Below are 14,982 nucleotides of genomic sequence, written 5' to 3'. Positions count from 1 at the left end.
GTTAACATGATGTGCCTATTAACACTTAAATGGGGCTCTGTGAAGCTGCATCTAGCAGCTTTGTACTGAATTACATTCAGAAGTAAATAGAGGAAGTAGGCAAAAGACCCCAAAACTTAGCTCCCGAATAGGTCTATGGGCAGGGAAATATTTGACAGGCAGCTGACAATGTCAATATTTGTGTGTTTCGGGGTGAGTTTTATTTCAAGCGGTTGGGAGAGTTGAAAGGTGTTTTGAGTTGACCTTACCAAACATTTTGGTACAATATCTTGAATGTTGTGCAGAAAAAGTCATTAGGATTCTTGTTTGTGGGAGTGCTGATGATAGGATACTCTGGGGATTTGACATTTTTAACTCTGGAATGCCTCATGATTGCCTAACAGTCCAAGCAGGGGCATGCTAAATGAATCTCATGTATGAAGATCATTCTGTTTCAAGGTGTAAATGTCACTGCAGGTTTAAAGTGAGGTTCCTATGTGAGACTTTTTAAAGGGAAGGCCTTAGAGGGCCTTTTCTGTTGGAGTTCTAGCTAAGAATCCTTTTGTATTTAAGAGCTAAGAATCCTTTTGTATTTAAGAGCAAAATTATTTCAGAGGTCTTGTGACAACCAGAAGCATTGTCTTGGCTCTGAGGTCTAAATGAAATTTCTACACTTTTCCTCCTGTGGCCTCCTGTGGCAGGAGGCTCCTGAGCTGCTTGCTGGCTTGGGCAGTGTGCTGGTGTCTGCAGTGAGGCAAGACAGGCTCATAGGTGTCTGAGAGGGAAACACTTGCATCTCTCCTCAGGAGCAGCTTTGTCACACTGCTTATAGAAATTGTCCCTTTACTTTCTTTCCAGGAGCTCTCCCAGAAGAGGGCATGGGAGCTCCTCCTTTGTTGTCAGAGAGATTCCTCTAAAGCAAAGTGTGCTGCTTGTACTGCTTAGACTGACTTAGCAAATCGTCCTCCACAGCAGAGGAGGATCCATGTTCTCCTGCTGCAGCCCTTGCCAGTCTGGGCAGGGTGGCACACCTGGGGACAGGGAAATGGCCGTGAAAGATGGTCTCCCCCAGTTCAGCCAGGAGTTGTTGGCAGGGTTTAAGAACAGTACATGGCTGCTGGTTTGTGCTTTCTGTTTAAACTGTACAATCGATGTCTGGAGAAATGGGTCTTGTCTAATCATGTGCTAAATACTGCTTCAGCTTCCACAAGTTCCCTGCAGATTTTCCTAAGATGCATTCAAACTTTTCTATATCTTTTGTTATTATTACTACTCAAAACTTTTTCCCAGATAATGCTTGTTTCACCCTCAGTCTTGGTTGTAATTCTCAGCCTGTAGCATTGCAATGTATCATCATGACCTAGAACTTTAACTTAAAAAGAAAACTCTGGGCAAACTATAATTTAATTTAAATGTATGTATTTATAAATCACTGAGGGTTTAATGGGACTAAGCCAGGTCCTGGTGTTACTTTCTTCCTTTTTGCTTGAAATATGGGAGTAGTCTCTTGGAATAACTGAACTATTCACAACATTTTCATGTTTTTTATTACATGAAAAAACAAACCAAGAAAACATCTGCTTTTGATCCCAATCATACAATATATTTTTGTCTTGAAGACTTCAGTGATATTAGCCCCCAAAAGCTTTTAAAGATGTTCATGTGTTTAGATCCTTCCTGGCTAGAATTACATGGCTGTAAAATAAATGCATTTACACACACATGCATACATACATATTTGAGAGATTTACCATCCATGCTGGCATTTGCTTCTTTCTTTAAGTAGCCTCATTCCTTATATTAAGGCTGAAAACTGCCTTTTAGAAATGTCTCTGTACATAAGAGACTGGGTCTCATTCCTTGATAATTAGAATTATTTCTAGACAGTGTCACAGGATAAGCCCTATTTTGAGAGCACAGTGAACTGATGAATGCCAAGTGCAGTAGGGACTTCCAAATCTCTTGCCTATAAATTCTGTAAAAAACTTGGAACACAACCAATTCATCAGTGTGCATTGAGGAAATAGGGAATTGCACTGTGCAGAACTTCCAGTCCAATTTTTAGTATATTTCAGCAAAATGGTCAGAGCTGATGTTTGAACATGTTAGCAGCAGAACAGTCCTTTTACAGTCAATCATATCCCACATTTGGGTAATTGTAAGACTCATCTGAGCTCACTGGTATCACTGTATGAGCATTTGAGGTCTTGAATTCAGCCATTAGAGAGAGCTGTTGAGCTGCATCTTTTGAGAGAAAATTCCACATTTTAACCTGGCAGTCTCTGTACTGGGAAATATTTGCAGGGAAATGCAGAGGATGGCTGGTGTGCTTTGGACAATATGTGTAACAGCTGTAAATGGGTTCATTTATGTCAGAATACATAAACTAAACAAAGCAACAGCTTGCTCTGAACCCCTGGTATTTTTTTCACTCAGTTGTGTTGCTCTGGGTCTCCTTAACCAATCTGAGTTTGTGGTGGCAATTTCTCTGTCATGCTTTGGTTCTAGGGTGTCTTACTGGTGGTCTTCTGGTGTCCTGTGTATTGCTTGGCAATTGAAGTGTTTGCTCTGCCTTTCCACTTCTTGTTCCTGAGTGCATGTGGTGAGAGGAGGAGCCTGTTCCTGAGAAAGGAAGCAATAACCTGTCTTGTTGTGGGGGTGCTCTGTCCCTGTGTGTAGGAAGAAGAGGAGGGGTCTGAGGAGGACAGCAATGTGAAGCCAGATCTCACCATTACCATAAAAACAGATTTCGGCGTGCGCAGCTTCTTGGATCAACTAGAAGATGATGCCGATGGCTTTGTTTCCCCCGTGGATGATAAGATGCCATCTAGGAGCAGTCAGGATATGGGGCTTTCAAATCTCCATGAAGCATCCATGTATGTTGAATTCACAGGCAACTGCAAAAAAGTATTTCTTGCTGAGATAGCATTTTATTTGTCAGAAAAGTGTCTAGGGTTTTTTTCTATTTATGATCTGAGCCAGAAGTTTTCATGTTTCATTTTTAAATGCAATATACCCTCATAGGAAAGGGTTTGGGAAGAAACTACCTTGTCCTGATACTGATACTGAGCTTAGGCACCTTTGGATTCCGTCACTAAACCATAACTCCACCAGTGGCAAGCCTTTAGCATGAAAACCCTGCATTCCAGAAGGTTTTTCATGTTTTGGAGAGGTCAAATGGAACTAGCTTTTGCTAGTTTCAAGTCTGGTGCAAACACATGTGGGTGGTAAGTTGTGACCAATGAATTTGATCCTATAAAAGTCACCAAACCCAGACCCACATGCAGGAGGTACATCTCACAGAAGTTTGTGGTAAATTGTGAAGTGCACACTTGACATCCTTAGAGGCTGCAGCTTAAGACTATGATCATTTTGCTGAACTAAATTCAGAGAGCTTTTTGTTTCAAGTAACGTGAAGCTGCTTGCCAGGAGCAGCTCCATTGCTTGGCATACATACAACTAAACATCTGTAGGTTTACTGTTTTTATTGCATACGTGTGGATAATCTCATTTATCTTTAAACCCAACAGCCCTGAACTGTTAGAGCAGCTCCAAGAAGTAAGGGAAGAGAAAAAGCGAATCAGAAAAAAATTGAGAGACTTTGAAGATAACTTTTTCCGACAAAATGGAAGGTAACAATTTCCCAGCTGCCCCTCTGTTTTTCAGCTACTTTTAATCTGTTTTGCATCACCAAAGATCTCCAAATACGCAAAGTTACCTGAATTCAGTATTATGTATTTCTTCTTCATAATCATTATCATTGCTTTACCCACATTCAGAATGGTGGAAGAGTTATTCAGTGTTAGAATAACTAGTTTTTTCCAAGTGATTTCTGTCCTTTTCTTGCTTGTCTGTGAGGTATTCAGACACTAGTTTTATCAAGTATTTCTGCTTTAGTCTAACTGGTTTTACTGTTTTAAGAAAATGCCCCTCATTAACGAGCTGATGGAATGTTTTCATATATTTATACCCTTAAAGTATCTTGTCTGTTTCTTGCCACCAGCCATCATCCTTAGGGCCTTTTGCAAAATCGCTGCAAGCCAGGAGCAGTCTGATCAAATACTATCTTTCTTTATGTGAGAGTGCCTGTTAGTGCAAGTGCTATGGTGCCAAGCCTGGGGAGGCTGTATTTTATTTTGCCAGGCTCACAGGCTGACACTCAGATGGCTCCTGAAGTGTTTTCCAGCTGTTTTGCAGAGCTGGTGATTTCAGAGAAGCGCAAGGCATGTTTCAAGTAGGATTTTGCGTTTGGAACTGTGGGGTTGTGCTCAGCCTCAGCACACAAATCCCACACTTGTTGGAGCAGTTTGTTTGCCTTTTTTTTTTTTTTGCTTTTTTTTTCAGTTTTTTTTTTTTTCTTTTAAAGGATAAATGTTTTGGTCTTGTTACCCAATGAGGAGTGGAGGAAAGGAGCAGCTTTGTAGGTCTTGTTGGTGGTCAGAGGGAAGCTGCTGAGAGAGGCTTCCTGTTACAAAAATCTTCATGGTCTGCTTTCACTCCCACTAGGAATGTGCAGAAGGAAGACCGCACTCCCATGGCTGAAGAGTACAATGAATACAAGCAGGTTAAGGCCAAACTGAGGCTGCTGGAAGTCCTGATCAGTAAGAGAGATATTAGCTCCAAGATCATGTAACGGAGGAGATTGTTTTTGCCAATAAACAAAGAGGAGAGAGCACCAAATGGACAAATGCATGAAGTGGATGCAGCGGGAACCTGACTGGGAGAGCTGAGGAGCTCCCTGGGAACTGAAGGGTCATTGCCGGAGGTGGGAGAGGGAGGAAAGGTGGATTTCTGTCATTCTCTACATTTGCTGTTGCCCACTCTTTCTCTAGGCCTGATTCCCAAAATGGAGTTTGCCAGTGTAGGAGACACAACACTGCGCTCAGTGACTGCACTGAAGGGATCCTTCTGTATTGATTTGCTTACAGATCCTATAATATTTAGAATATCAAAGCCAGCCATGCTGTTCTTTCTTTTTCCCCAGGATATTATAGCAAGAGGCAAAATAGGATTAATAGTAATGAAATCATCAAATAGCTTCTACTTGAGTTGAACAGACAAGTGCTCTGACCAATCTCATGTTAAGGCACAGGTCAGGCAGCACCAAGACTGTTCACTTGTAGTAAAGATTTGCTCAGACTTTTGACCTGTTTGGAGTCCAGCATCTTCTGTTGCTCTAGAGAAATGCTGTAATAATCTCCTGGTCATCAGCCAGAGCTGGTGTGAGTTGCAGTTTTGCCCAGGCTTGAGTTGGGTTTTCTTCCCACGTTTTTGATGGCCAGTACAACCGAAGTAGAAGTGCCTGCATATTTGGGATAGTGAAGAAAATGAGCCATGCAGCCAGGTTCTTACCAGCTTGTTCTGCATGGAGGGTGATACTGAGACCTTCTTAACCATGTTTGGGCAACAGGGAAGAGAAGAGGTTTTCAAAGCTTTAAGTCAGAATCCCTTGTGATTATGGTGGTTGGTTAAATATCTGGTGTCAAATGTGTGGTAGATATCTGGAAGACACACCCCATTAGTACGTGTGCTTCATTGTGATACAGACACCTGAGCCCAAGCTGAACAGTCCACATGGGTGTCCCACAAACTCATCTAAATTTTCTCCTTTTGTGCACATCACACCTGTGTGAGCTGCAGCAGAAACACTGATGGTGGCAGCAGAGGATGGGCTTTTCTTCCCATTGTAGGAGGTATGGCAGTACAGAGGGTACCGCAGGGAACTGAGAGCATGGAGCTGTGCTCTGCCTGTGGAAAGGGCACCTGTCTTGAGGGCAATCTTTGACAATTTACTGTTTCCAAATTTGTGTATGACTTTCAGAAAATAAAGTCCTGGGGCACCTGATTCAGGTGGTCTTGTTAAACAGGTGCAGCCTGAAGGAGAGAAAGGCCCCAAGTTCAGAGACACCAGGTCACTGAAAGGGCTCATAGTTCCGTCATCCTGGGACACCAGGACTCGCTCTCCCACTCCAGAGGCTTATGTGCACCCCTTGCTTCACCCTGATACCCAAGGGAGGGCACTTCTGTAATGCTTTCTTCAGCTCCCCAGGGGATCATTGCCAGTGTACAGAAGCCAAATAGCCAAGATGAAATCCAGTGTTGGTTGTAGCCAGGCCTCATGCATGTCACACCAGAGGAGCCCAGAACAACTTCTCCCCCTTCCTTCTTTATTAAGGGCAAGTGGGCTCACAAATAGTTGTATTTGGGTTGTGGTACTTTGATTTATCCCCTCTCACTTGCCATGTGTGCTGTGTGTGTTCTTGCCAAAATTGCTGCTATTTTGGTCTCTTTGGGATCCCTTGAACTCTTCCAAAGGCAGCCATGGGTTGCACATGCCCTTTGTTAGTCAGGAGGGGTGTCCTGGTTTAGGGCAAATTCCCCCAACTTGTTCGGGAAAAGATTTCCTTGGAGAAAAGTGGAAAAAACCTGTTTATTTAACAAGCAAAGCACCCACAAACATAAAAAATGAACAATACCAAACAATAAAACCTTTTGTTGTTCCAAAGAGATGGCAACTTCAGAAAGTCTTTTCCGTGGGGTATAGCTCAGCTCGCTGTGTGTCTCTCAGTCCCTTCGGTGCTGGAATCCAGCATCCTGGCTCTGGTGGGCCACACACGTGAGCTCTCAGTGTTCTTCTGAAATTTCGGTCCAAAGCAATTTTGAACAGTTTCAAGACAAGGAAAAACCACAGTCCAAGGAACTTTTCTACCTCAGCTAGCTAAAACCTAGCTAAAAGCAAACGAGAGCTCTGTCCCACTGTCTGTGCTGCAGACAACACAGTCCAGGAGCAGAATGTGGAGGAGAAAGTGCAGTTTCTGCAAACAAACTGTGCCTTCTTTGCCCCCCTTCACTCTTGGAACCAGTCTTAGAGGTGCAAAACCTAATATCCTGCATAAATAGAACAGACAGTTGGGGATACAAGCATCATAAATTCACCCGAGGACACTGGGTAAGGCAGACTTAGGTGTTAGTGAAAGCACTTGGGGTGGGGACTCATGGCTTGGTTTGGTTTTTTGTCGATTGCAGAATTGGCTGTTCCATATAAAACCAGCAAAGACTGAATTTTGTTTCCAAACCATCCAGAGGACTTGTGTGCTGACCTAGGGTTTGGCTTCTCAGAGGTGCTGAGTTCCCATCTGAGATGGGATCTCCTCTGATCCTTGGAGTGTGTTAACTGGGCTGACAGATTGGATCAAAAAGTGCTTTGAAGGGAAGCCTAAGCAGGGTAAACCCCTGTCCCTACACAGGGCAGCCCAGGAATCCATAGCTGTGCCTTTGCCTGCTCCCACAGGCTCTTTGTCTCATTGTCAGCTCTCCCTAGTTATTTTAGGGAAAGCAGCTGAGCCAAGCTGGCTGCAGCGTCACTCTGCTGGTGGAAGCGTGGGATGAGGAAGAATTCTGGATTACCAAAAGGTCCTTAGCACTGTCTCATTTTTATATTGTTCAGGCCCAGTTCAGGAAAGCAAAAGCCTGGATGGTGAGCATGTGCCTCAAGCTGGCCTGCCTTTGGGATATTGCCGAGTTAAAATGGAGTAAAACCTGTGTGCTTTTCAGAATCTGGGCCTGGACACCTTTAAACAGATGAGAGAAGCAATTTCTGCTCTTTTTCATAATCATGCATTTTTTCAGTATGCTGAGGCTTCCCAGGCTTATGTTTTCTCTGCTTATTTTTAAAAGCTTCTTTGCACTGTGTACTGATAAATTACCTGTTTTGCTGCTGTTGGGGGTTAAGTTTCTTTGCTTTTGTTCCTTTTTACTTGCAGAATTTTTTCCCATAAGTTGCTAGGAAGCACTAAAGACTGGGTACTTCAGAAAAACAAAAAGAAGTGGCCAAACTCAGGGGAGGAAGGTATCTGGTTGCACTTCTCTTATCTGGGAGTCTCTCTCTGAGGGGCAGAGATACTGTGAGAATTGGGCAGGTAAAAGACTGGGCAGCTGCTAGCTGAGGAGGAGGAGGATGGTTGGAGCTGCTACCTGGGAAGGGGAATTAGCTCCTGCTCTCCTTTCCCAGCCGCCTTTCCTGGCTCTGCTCTGGTCCCACTTCAGTCTCACCTTGCCACTGCCACCATGACAAGAAGCTGCAGCTGTTCCTGGGCATGCCCACACCGCTGGGCTACGTGCCAGGGCTGGGCCATGGAGCCACTGGTTTCACCACCTGCTCTGATATCGGCCCTGCCTGCCATGCCACCGACCCCGTGGACAACCCTGGTCAAGAGAATGTGGGGAACCAGATGAAGAAGAACCAGACAGCAGATGATGATGATGGAGATTTGAATGACACCAACTATGATGAGTTCGATTTTTTTTTTTAATTTTTATTTTTTTTTTAGGAAACAAACAAAAAAAATCTGTATTTTACACCTTCTCCAAGTAATAAGGGAGTTTCTCCTCCAACTAAATACATGGGATAGTGCACATCCACAGACCTGGATACAACTGCTATAGCTTCAGGTGTAAGACAGTGCAGCTTCTCATTCTATAATCACAAGAAAGTCAGTAGGTTGGGGTAAAAATAGTACACATCACAAGTGTAGAAAATTGAAGACAGTGTACAAAGGGTCCCAAACAAAAAGCTTTCCCTCTCTTGAGTTTGCTTTTTTCTATCTGCACTTGAAGGGAGCCATCCCAAACCTCCCAGCCACAGGCAGTCACAGCTGTGTAACAGCACAGTCTCTTAAGCAACTCTAAATAAATGTTCTTCCTTCAAAAGGGCTTTTCAGGGATTGCTGAGTTTTGCCTGGTTACTTTAAATCACCACTGTGCTTAATGAACTCAAGACACTTAAAAGAATAAGCTTTACTATATACATTTAAAAATTGAGGAAAAGTTCTCTAAAAATATGCTTTTAAATTTGGCAAAATGCTCCAGCTGCTCAGGTTGGAGGAACTCCTCCAAGCTGTGCAGCAGCTTGTTAGCTGAGACCAAACTAAAACACCTAAAGAACAGGAGCCAGCCCAGACCTTTGCCTGTGCTCCAGGCTGCTCCCAAAACTCCACCCACCTCCTTCTAGGACATTGTATTCCAACAGCCACAACCCAGATCTGCTGACAAGGAACCAACATCAGATCGGCCAAACACTAAAGGGGGACATGGAACACATGCTGTGGCCAAGAACAGAGGGACTGCCACATGTCAGAATCCACACAAGCGCTTGTTAAAGCTTGTGTTTGTAGGGGGGAATTGGGAATCAACATGGAAATGCCAAACAGAGCCTCACAAGACTGCTCCTGTCTGTTATGTGACACCAGCTACAATGTCCCCATGTGCTAAAGAGGCTGATGGCCATGCTGGGGAAAGAATGAAGCAGCTTTTCCTTTTGGGAGAAAGCTCTTTCCTATCATCATCCATGTCCTGTTTGTCTTGGTTTGAAAAACAGGTGTCGGCTAAGGAAGGCAGAAACCTCCCTCTGGATTACTATAATTTTGAAATTAAGGGGCTCTCAGGTCAAGACATGGGGACAGGAATAGCAGTTATTTACTAGTATATATAATAAAGCAAACAACAGCAGCTGTGGCACTCACACCAAACAGAGCAGGCCCAGTGACCGCTCCCGCGCCGGCAGGGGGCGCTGTGCCGCGGGCTGGGCCCACATGCGGTAATGGCGGTTCGGCCCAGGCGGGAAGGGATGGGAGAGAGGCTTCTCTTCAGAAACCCCCCTGGGACATCGATCCCAGTGTCCCTGCAGGACTCACGGAAATAGCAAGCTGGAACGGCAGGAATGAGCAAAAATCCCAGGGTGTAGCAAGATGTATCAGAAGCTCCAGAGCTGTGGCTGGATCCGTGAGACGTGTGGGCAGGTAGGAGGTGCGGGGCTCCACTGCAGCAAAAGCTCGGAGCAGCGCCGAAGAAGCGGCGGGAGCGGAGTAGCATCAGCCCAGCTCCCACAGAGGGGTGAGCCCAACATCCTGGCCACCCGAACAGACGGGGATAGGTCCCTCTTTTAGTGAGATGGGTGTTAATAAGGTCTCAATTCAGTGTCTGCTCTCACAAGCAGAGGTTCAGCCCCACGGCAGGAGAAGCAGCTCCGGGCTGGGCTCTGGTGGCAGCAGCAAATTCCCTTCCCCAAGCAGTGGCTTCGACCATCCTCTTCCAAAGCCCAAAGAGAGAGAGCCAGGAGCTGTCCCAACCCCGTCCTTTACCTGCCCAATTCTCACGGTATCTTTCCCCTTAGAAGATAAACTCCCAGATAAGAGAAGTGCAACCAGATGCCCTCCTCCCCTGAGCTTGGCCACTTTTTTCTTAAGTACCCTGCTTTTCTCAAGTACCCAGTTGTTAGTCCTAGCAACTTAGGGGAAAAATTCTATAAGTAAAAAGGTATAAAAGCAAAGAAACCTACACTGTCCTTCAAAGTCTGTATCACTGAAAGGACAAATGCACCACAAGCAGGTTAAGTCCTACAGGGACCTCTGAGGCAGCTGAGGCCAACACGCTCTGGAAGGTATTTTTCAGCTTGCCACAAGCACGAGAATCTCCAGTTTTTTCTGCCAGTTCTCTGTGTTCTTGGAGACATCACATCAGAGCTCTCTGTAGCGAGGTTCAGCATTCTCACAGCATTTTCTCACCTCTTCTTTTTGTTCCTCTGTGCCATGCTGGACCTCAGATTTGTAAAATAAGGCCCAGACATCCCCCAGGTCAGAGTCCATCTTCACTGTGGAGTGAGACCACTCTCCAGCCTTGGTTATTTTACACTCACTCCAGAACAGTTTGGCCACAGCCAGCAGGACGTGGGTCATGTTCACACTTCTTGAGAGCATCCACACTCTTGGTCTTCCATTGCAGTCACGCTTCAAGGAACATTGCTTCTGACCACAGGATTCCTGAATTGGGGCACTCTTGCAGTGCCTTGGCCATCAGAGTGTTAGCAATGTTCTTCAGCCCAGCTCGGTACTCCAAGTGCACAGACTCCAACCAGAGATCTGGATTCTTTGGAGTCTTCAGGCGAGACTTTTCCACCATGGCCCTTGCTCTAGTCAGCTGCCCAAGTTTCTTCTCCAGCCTGGACAGCAAAAGCCACAGGGGTATGGAATGGGGGCACTTCTTCAGCCCTTGATTATAAGCCTCCCGTGCTTTCTCTACCAGCTCTTTTTGTTCTTCAATTTGTCCTTTCATCACCCACAGTTTGGTGAAGTCCTCATAGTGCTTCAGGGCTTCCTCACAGAGCTCCTGGGCTGCAGCAATGTTCCCATCACCCATTCCAACTCGACAGACTTCAGCCCCTCACTGTGGGGGCACTGCTTCGAGCCTTTGCCAGCAGCCTCCTCACTCTTCCGTAGTCATTGTTCTGTGACTTGAGCTTCATGGCAGCCAGCCAGATCTCCTCACTGTTGTGGTTGGCCTGGAAAGCCAGGGCCAAGATGCTTCTGGCTGCTGGCACGTCTCCTGTCAGCCACTTGGATTTGGCTCCCATGAGCAACAGCACCTCTGCTTTGCGACAGTGAGCAACAGCTCTTTGCAAAAGATCCTCCAAGGATTCTCTGGTTCCATGGTTCTTTTCAAAGTAGGCTGCTCACAGCCACACACTCTTCTTGCTTGGGAAGACTTGCAAGGCATAGGCATAAATGGTTCGGGCACACTGCAGGGCATTATGAGCAACACAGCTGTCTGCATCTTCCATGGAGGTGTGTTTCTGATCTTCTTCCTTGATCCCAATCACAGCTCTCATGATTGCCTGGCATGTGGCCACACTTCCAGCTTTATCACATTCCTCGGCATCCTGGATCCACTGCTGCCTGTTGATTTCCACACCGTTAACCCTAAAGGATGTGACAGCTCTGTCAATGATTTTCTCCATCATCTGGGTATTTCCATTGGCTTCCTCCAGTTAGGCAGCAGTAATCCAGATGTGACAATCCATCAGAATATTCTCCTGGGCTTTGTTAAGGAGTTTATGAGTGTTCTCATACATCCCCAGCCTTGCCAGTGCCAGCCACAGTTCAGTGCTGGTTGGACAGCACTCCACAGCCCGCTCAGCATGATCCTGGCATCCTCGGGTTCCTCCAGCTCCACGGCTGCTTTCCACAAACGCAGTGAGTTTGGAACATGCTCAAGAGCTTTCCTAAGGATACGTTTCTTGGCATGGATGTCTGTCTCCAGCTCTGCTGCTCTGTTATAGATCTGCACAGATTGTGGCAGGTGCTGCATAGCTTTGGCCGTATCTCCAGGCTGAAGCTGAGCAGTTTTCAACCAAACATCTTCACTCCTAGGGCACATCTCTCTGTTCCTTTCATGATGAGGTTTTGAGCAACTTGGAATTTGCCTGTGTCCTCCTCCAGTCAGGCTGATGCTATCCAGGCTGGTGGTTTAGATTGGTCTCTCGGAGAGATTTCAGGAGCAAACAGGCTTTTTTGATATTATTGATATCTCCTCCATGTGTGGGAATCATGGAATTCAAACCTGTCAAATATCCTTTTGGTCCACTTACAGTCTGGCCACTCAAAGAGTCAGACACCTGGCTTAGCCTCATATCCATCAAGGTGTTCCTGGCTTGGCCAATCTTCCTTATGTCCAACCCATCTGTCCCAGATATCATCAAGCCCAGGACTCCATACGCTCCTGGGTATGGAGTATTCAGACCCCCTGGGTACAGAGTATTCCGTCCACCAAATTGTATCTGGCATGAGTCCACAGAAGTGTGATTCTCCCCTGACTGCAAGTGCTTTGCAAAGAAGCTGTTGGGGACAGGAGTCAGGTTCTCATGACAAGGATTCCTCTGCCACTTGTTCCTGGCATGCCCAACCTCAGGAATATTCAGCCACTCCTCCTCAGTAACCTCCTCTAATTTCTGTTTCAAGTCTGAGAACTGCTGTTGAATTTTAGGTCATCCCATATGGTATTTTTCTATTTCTTCTCCTCTCTCACTGTGTTTTTCTTTCCTGTGTTCATCCATCCTCTTGTCCAAAGCTGCATAAATAGCATCTACTTCTTCATCATATTTTTCATAGGGGTCACTTGAGAACAGGCTCCCAGTGTAGCCACTGAACTCATCATAGTCGGTGTCATTCAAATCCCCGTTGTCATCATCTGTTGTCTGGTTCTCCCTCACCTGGTCCCCCACAGTCTCTTGCCCAGCAGGATGTGCAGTTGGGGTTGTTGGCATGGTGGGCAGGGCCGATATCAGAGCAGGTGGTGAAACCTGTGGCTCCATGGCCCAGCCCTGGCACGTAGCCCAGCGGTGCAGGCGTGCGCCAGAACGGCTCCTTGCTCATCATGCAGGTGGAGAGGTGAGACTGAAGCAGGGACCAGAGCACAGAGCCAGGAAAGGTGGCCGGGAAAGTGGCAACAACAATGGAAGTGACAGCGAGAGCTAATTCCCTTCCCCAGGTAGCAGCTCCGACCATCCTCCTCCTCCTCAGCTAGCAGCTGCCCCAGCCCAGTCTTTTACCTGCCCAATTCTCACAGTATCTCTGCCCCTCAGAGAGAGACTCCCAGATAAGAGAAGTGCAACCAGATGCCTTCCTCCCCTGAGTTTGGCCACTTCCTGTTTTTCTGAAGTACCCAGTTGTTAGTGCTTCCTGGCAGCTTATGGGGAAAAATTCTGCAAGTAAAAAGGAACAAAAGCAAAGAAACCTAACCCCCTGTGCTAGTTTGAAAGCAAACCAGTGGGAGATCCCAAGTTAGAACTACAATTTACTAGGAAGATTTAAAAAAAAAATGCAGTAGTGAACAAAACCACTGTCAGAGTCAGAATACAACCTGACACCCTGTTGGGCAGGGCGTTGGTAGCAGTCCAATTAAGTGGTGGCTGCAGTCCTCCTGGAGTGACAGATGTGGTTCTGCTGAAGCAGTGATCCTGTAGAAGGCTGTCATTTTCCTCTGAAGGTCCAGTGGTGGCAGAGAAGGGTCTGGTCTTCCCCTGGAATCCAGTGGAGAAAGGCTGCCTGTGCTGTTCTAAAGCTCAGAGTGTATCCAGGTAGGAATGCTTGGCTCCTCCCCCTGGCTGGAGCATCTCACAATGGCATGATGTAATTTTATCAGTCATGCAGTGAGACTCAATGGCCCATTAACAGAAGATCTCACCCTGGAGTTAGGAGGGATGGGTCATGGAAGACATAAAGGACACTGCCCCACCTGGTTTTAACAGCTGGTAATAGCATATATCCTTTTGGTTACAGCTTGCATTGCAACCTAAGGCACCCCCAACAGCTGGGTTTTGCCCCAACAAATCTTGATATGTAGGGAAGAGTCCCTTTTATTTTTAAACTGATGAGATTGTAGCATTTTCTGATGCTTAGTTACTGCTGTTTACATGGTATATTAATAGAATTTCAGATAGTTTCTATGAAATGTAAGTACAATTATGCACTTTAGAGAGTTTGTATTTTTGAACTTTGAAAACTAAAAGTAACAAACCCTATTAATGGAGATAGTACATTAAAAGAAAAAAACAAACAAAAAAACACACCTAGTCATATCTCTTTTTGAACTGTTTGTTTCAAGCCCTTGCCTGTGGCAAAAACAAGGCAAAACTTCAACTGCCTCCTTGTGAAGGGAACTGCTAAAAAATATTACCAGAGAGAAGCAAATTTTAAAATTCCAGTCCTGAAAAGACATATACCAATGCTGGACTTTGTCCTGGGTTTGCAGATGCTTTGACTCTCTTCCAAACCTGGGTAGGAGAAGGACATCCTGAGCACTAAAACGTCTTTAACTCCTACAGATGATTTGACTTCCCACTGACCACAAAATAGCCAAAAATTATGTTTGCCCTACCACACCAAGTCAATCCAAGCAACAACTGTGCATTTTCTTTGATGATCTGTCTGTGCCAACATCAATGATTATTGACTGGAGAACATTAAATACAAGACTGCTTTTTAAAAGGTGTGAAGTACTGTACAAAATTGTACTTTAGGTGATATAAATAAGCTGTTTAGTGTAAGAGAACCTGTTTCCCTGTCACTAGAACAAAGCTGTCTGCTGTAGGATGGCAGTATGGTGTTGGGCTTCCCTTCCATGAGGGCTGCCTTGGACACATGCCTGTGTTACCACACTGTGGTATAATAA

At 45.6% G+C, this 14,982-nt stretch overlaps 1 protein-coding gene and 1 pseudogene across 8 annotated transcripts in view; one reads left to right on the top strand and one right to left on the bottom strand.

The window, feature by feature from the left end:
- Positions 1–14,375, top strand: part of FAM13A (family with sequence similarity 13 member A) — a 125,934-nt gene extending 111,559 nt beyond the window's left edge. For all 8 annotated transcript variants that reach the window (XM_058838532.1, XM_058838531.1, XM_058838529.1 and 5 more), the window contains 3 exons: positions 2,659–2,855; positions 3,510–3,611; positions 4,486–14,375. In XM_058838532.1, coding sequence (XP_058694515.1) covers positions 2,659–2,855; positions 3,510–3,611; positions 4,486–4,612 — 426 coding nt within the window. In that variant the 3' untranslated portion in view covers positions 4,613–14,375. The remainder of the gene's footprint in view (positions 1–2,658; positions 2,856–3,509; positions 3,612–4,485) is intronic.
- On the bottom strand, positions 6,380–13,316 carry LOC131579068 (pre-mRNA-processing factor 6-like; annotated as a pseudogene).
- Positions 14,376–14,982: the final 607 nt, after the last annotated feature.

This window comes from Poecile atricapillus, chromosome 4 (assembly GCF_030490865.1).
Source record: "Poecile atricapillus isolate bPoeAtr1 chromosome 4, bPoeAtr1.hap1, whole genome shotgun sequence".
In the NCBI taxonomy this organism is placed as follows: Eukaryota; Metazoa; Chordata; class Aves; order Passeriformes; family Paridae; genus Poecile; species Poecile atricapillus.
This window is presented reverse-complemented; position numbering and strand designations above follow the sequence as displayed.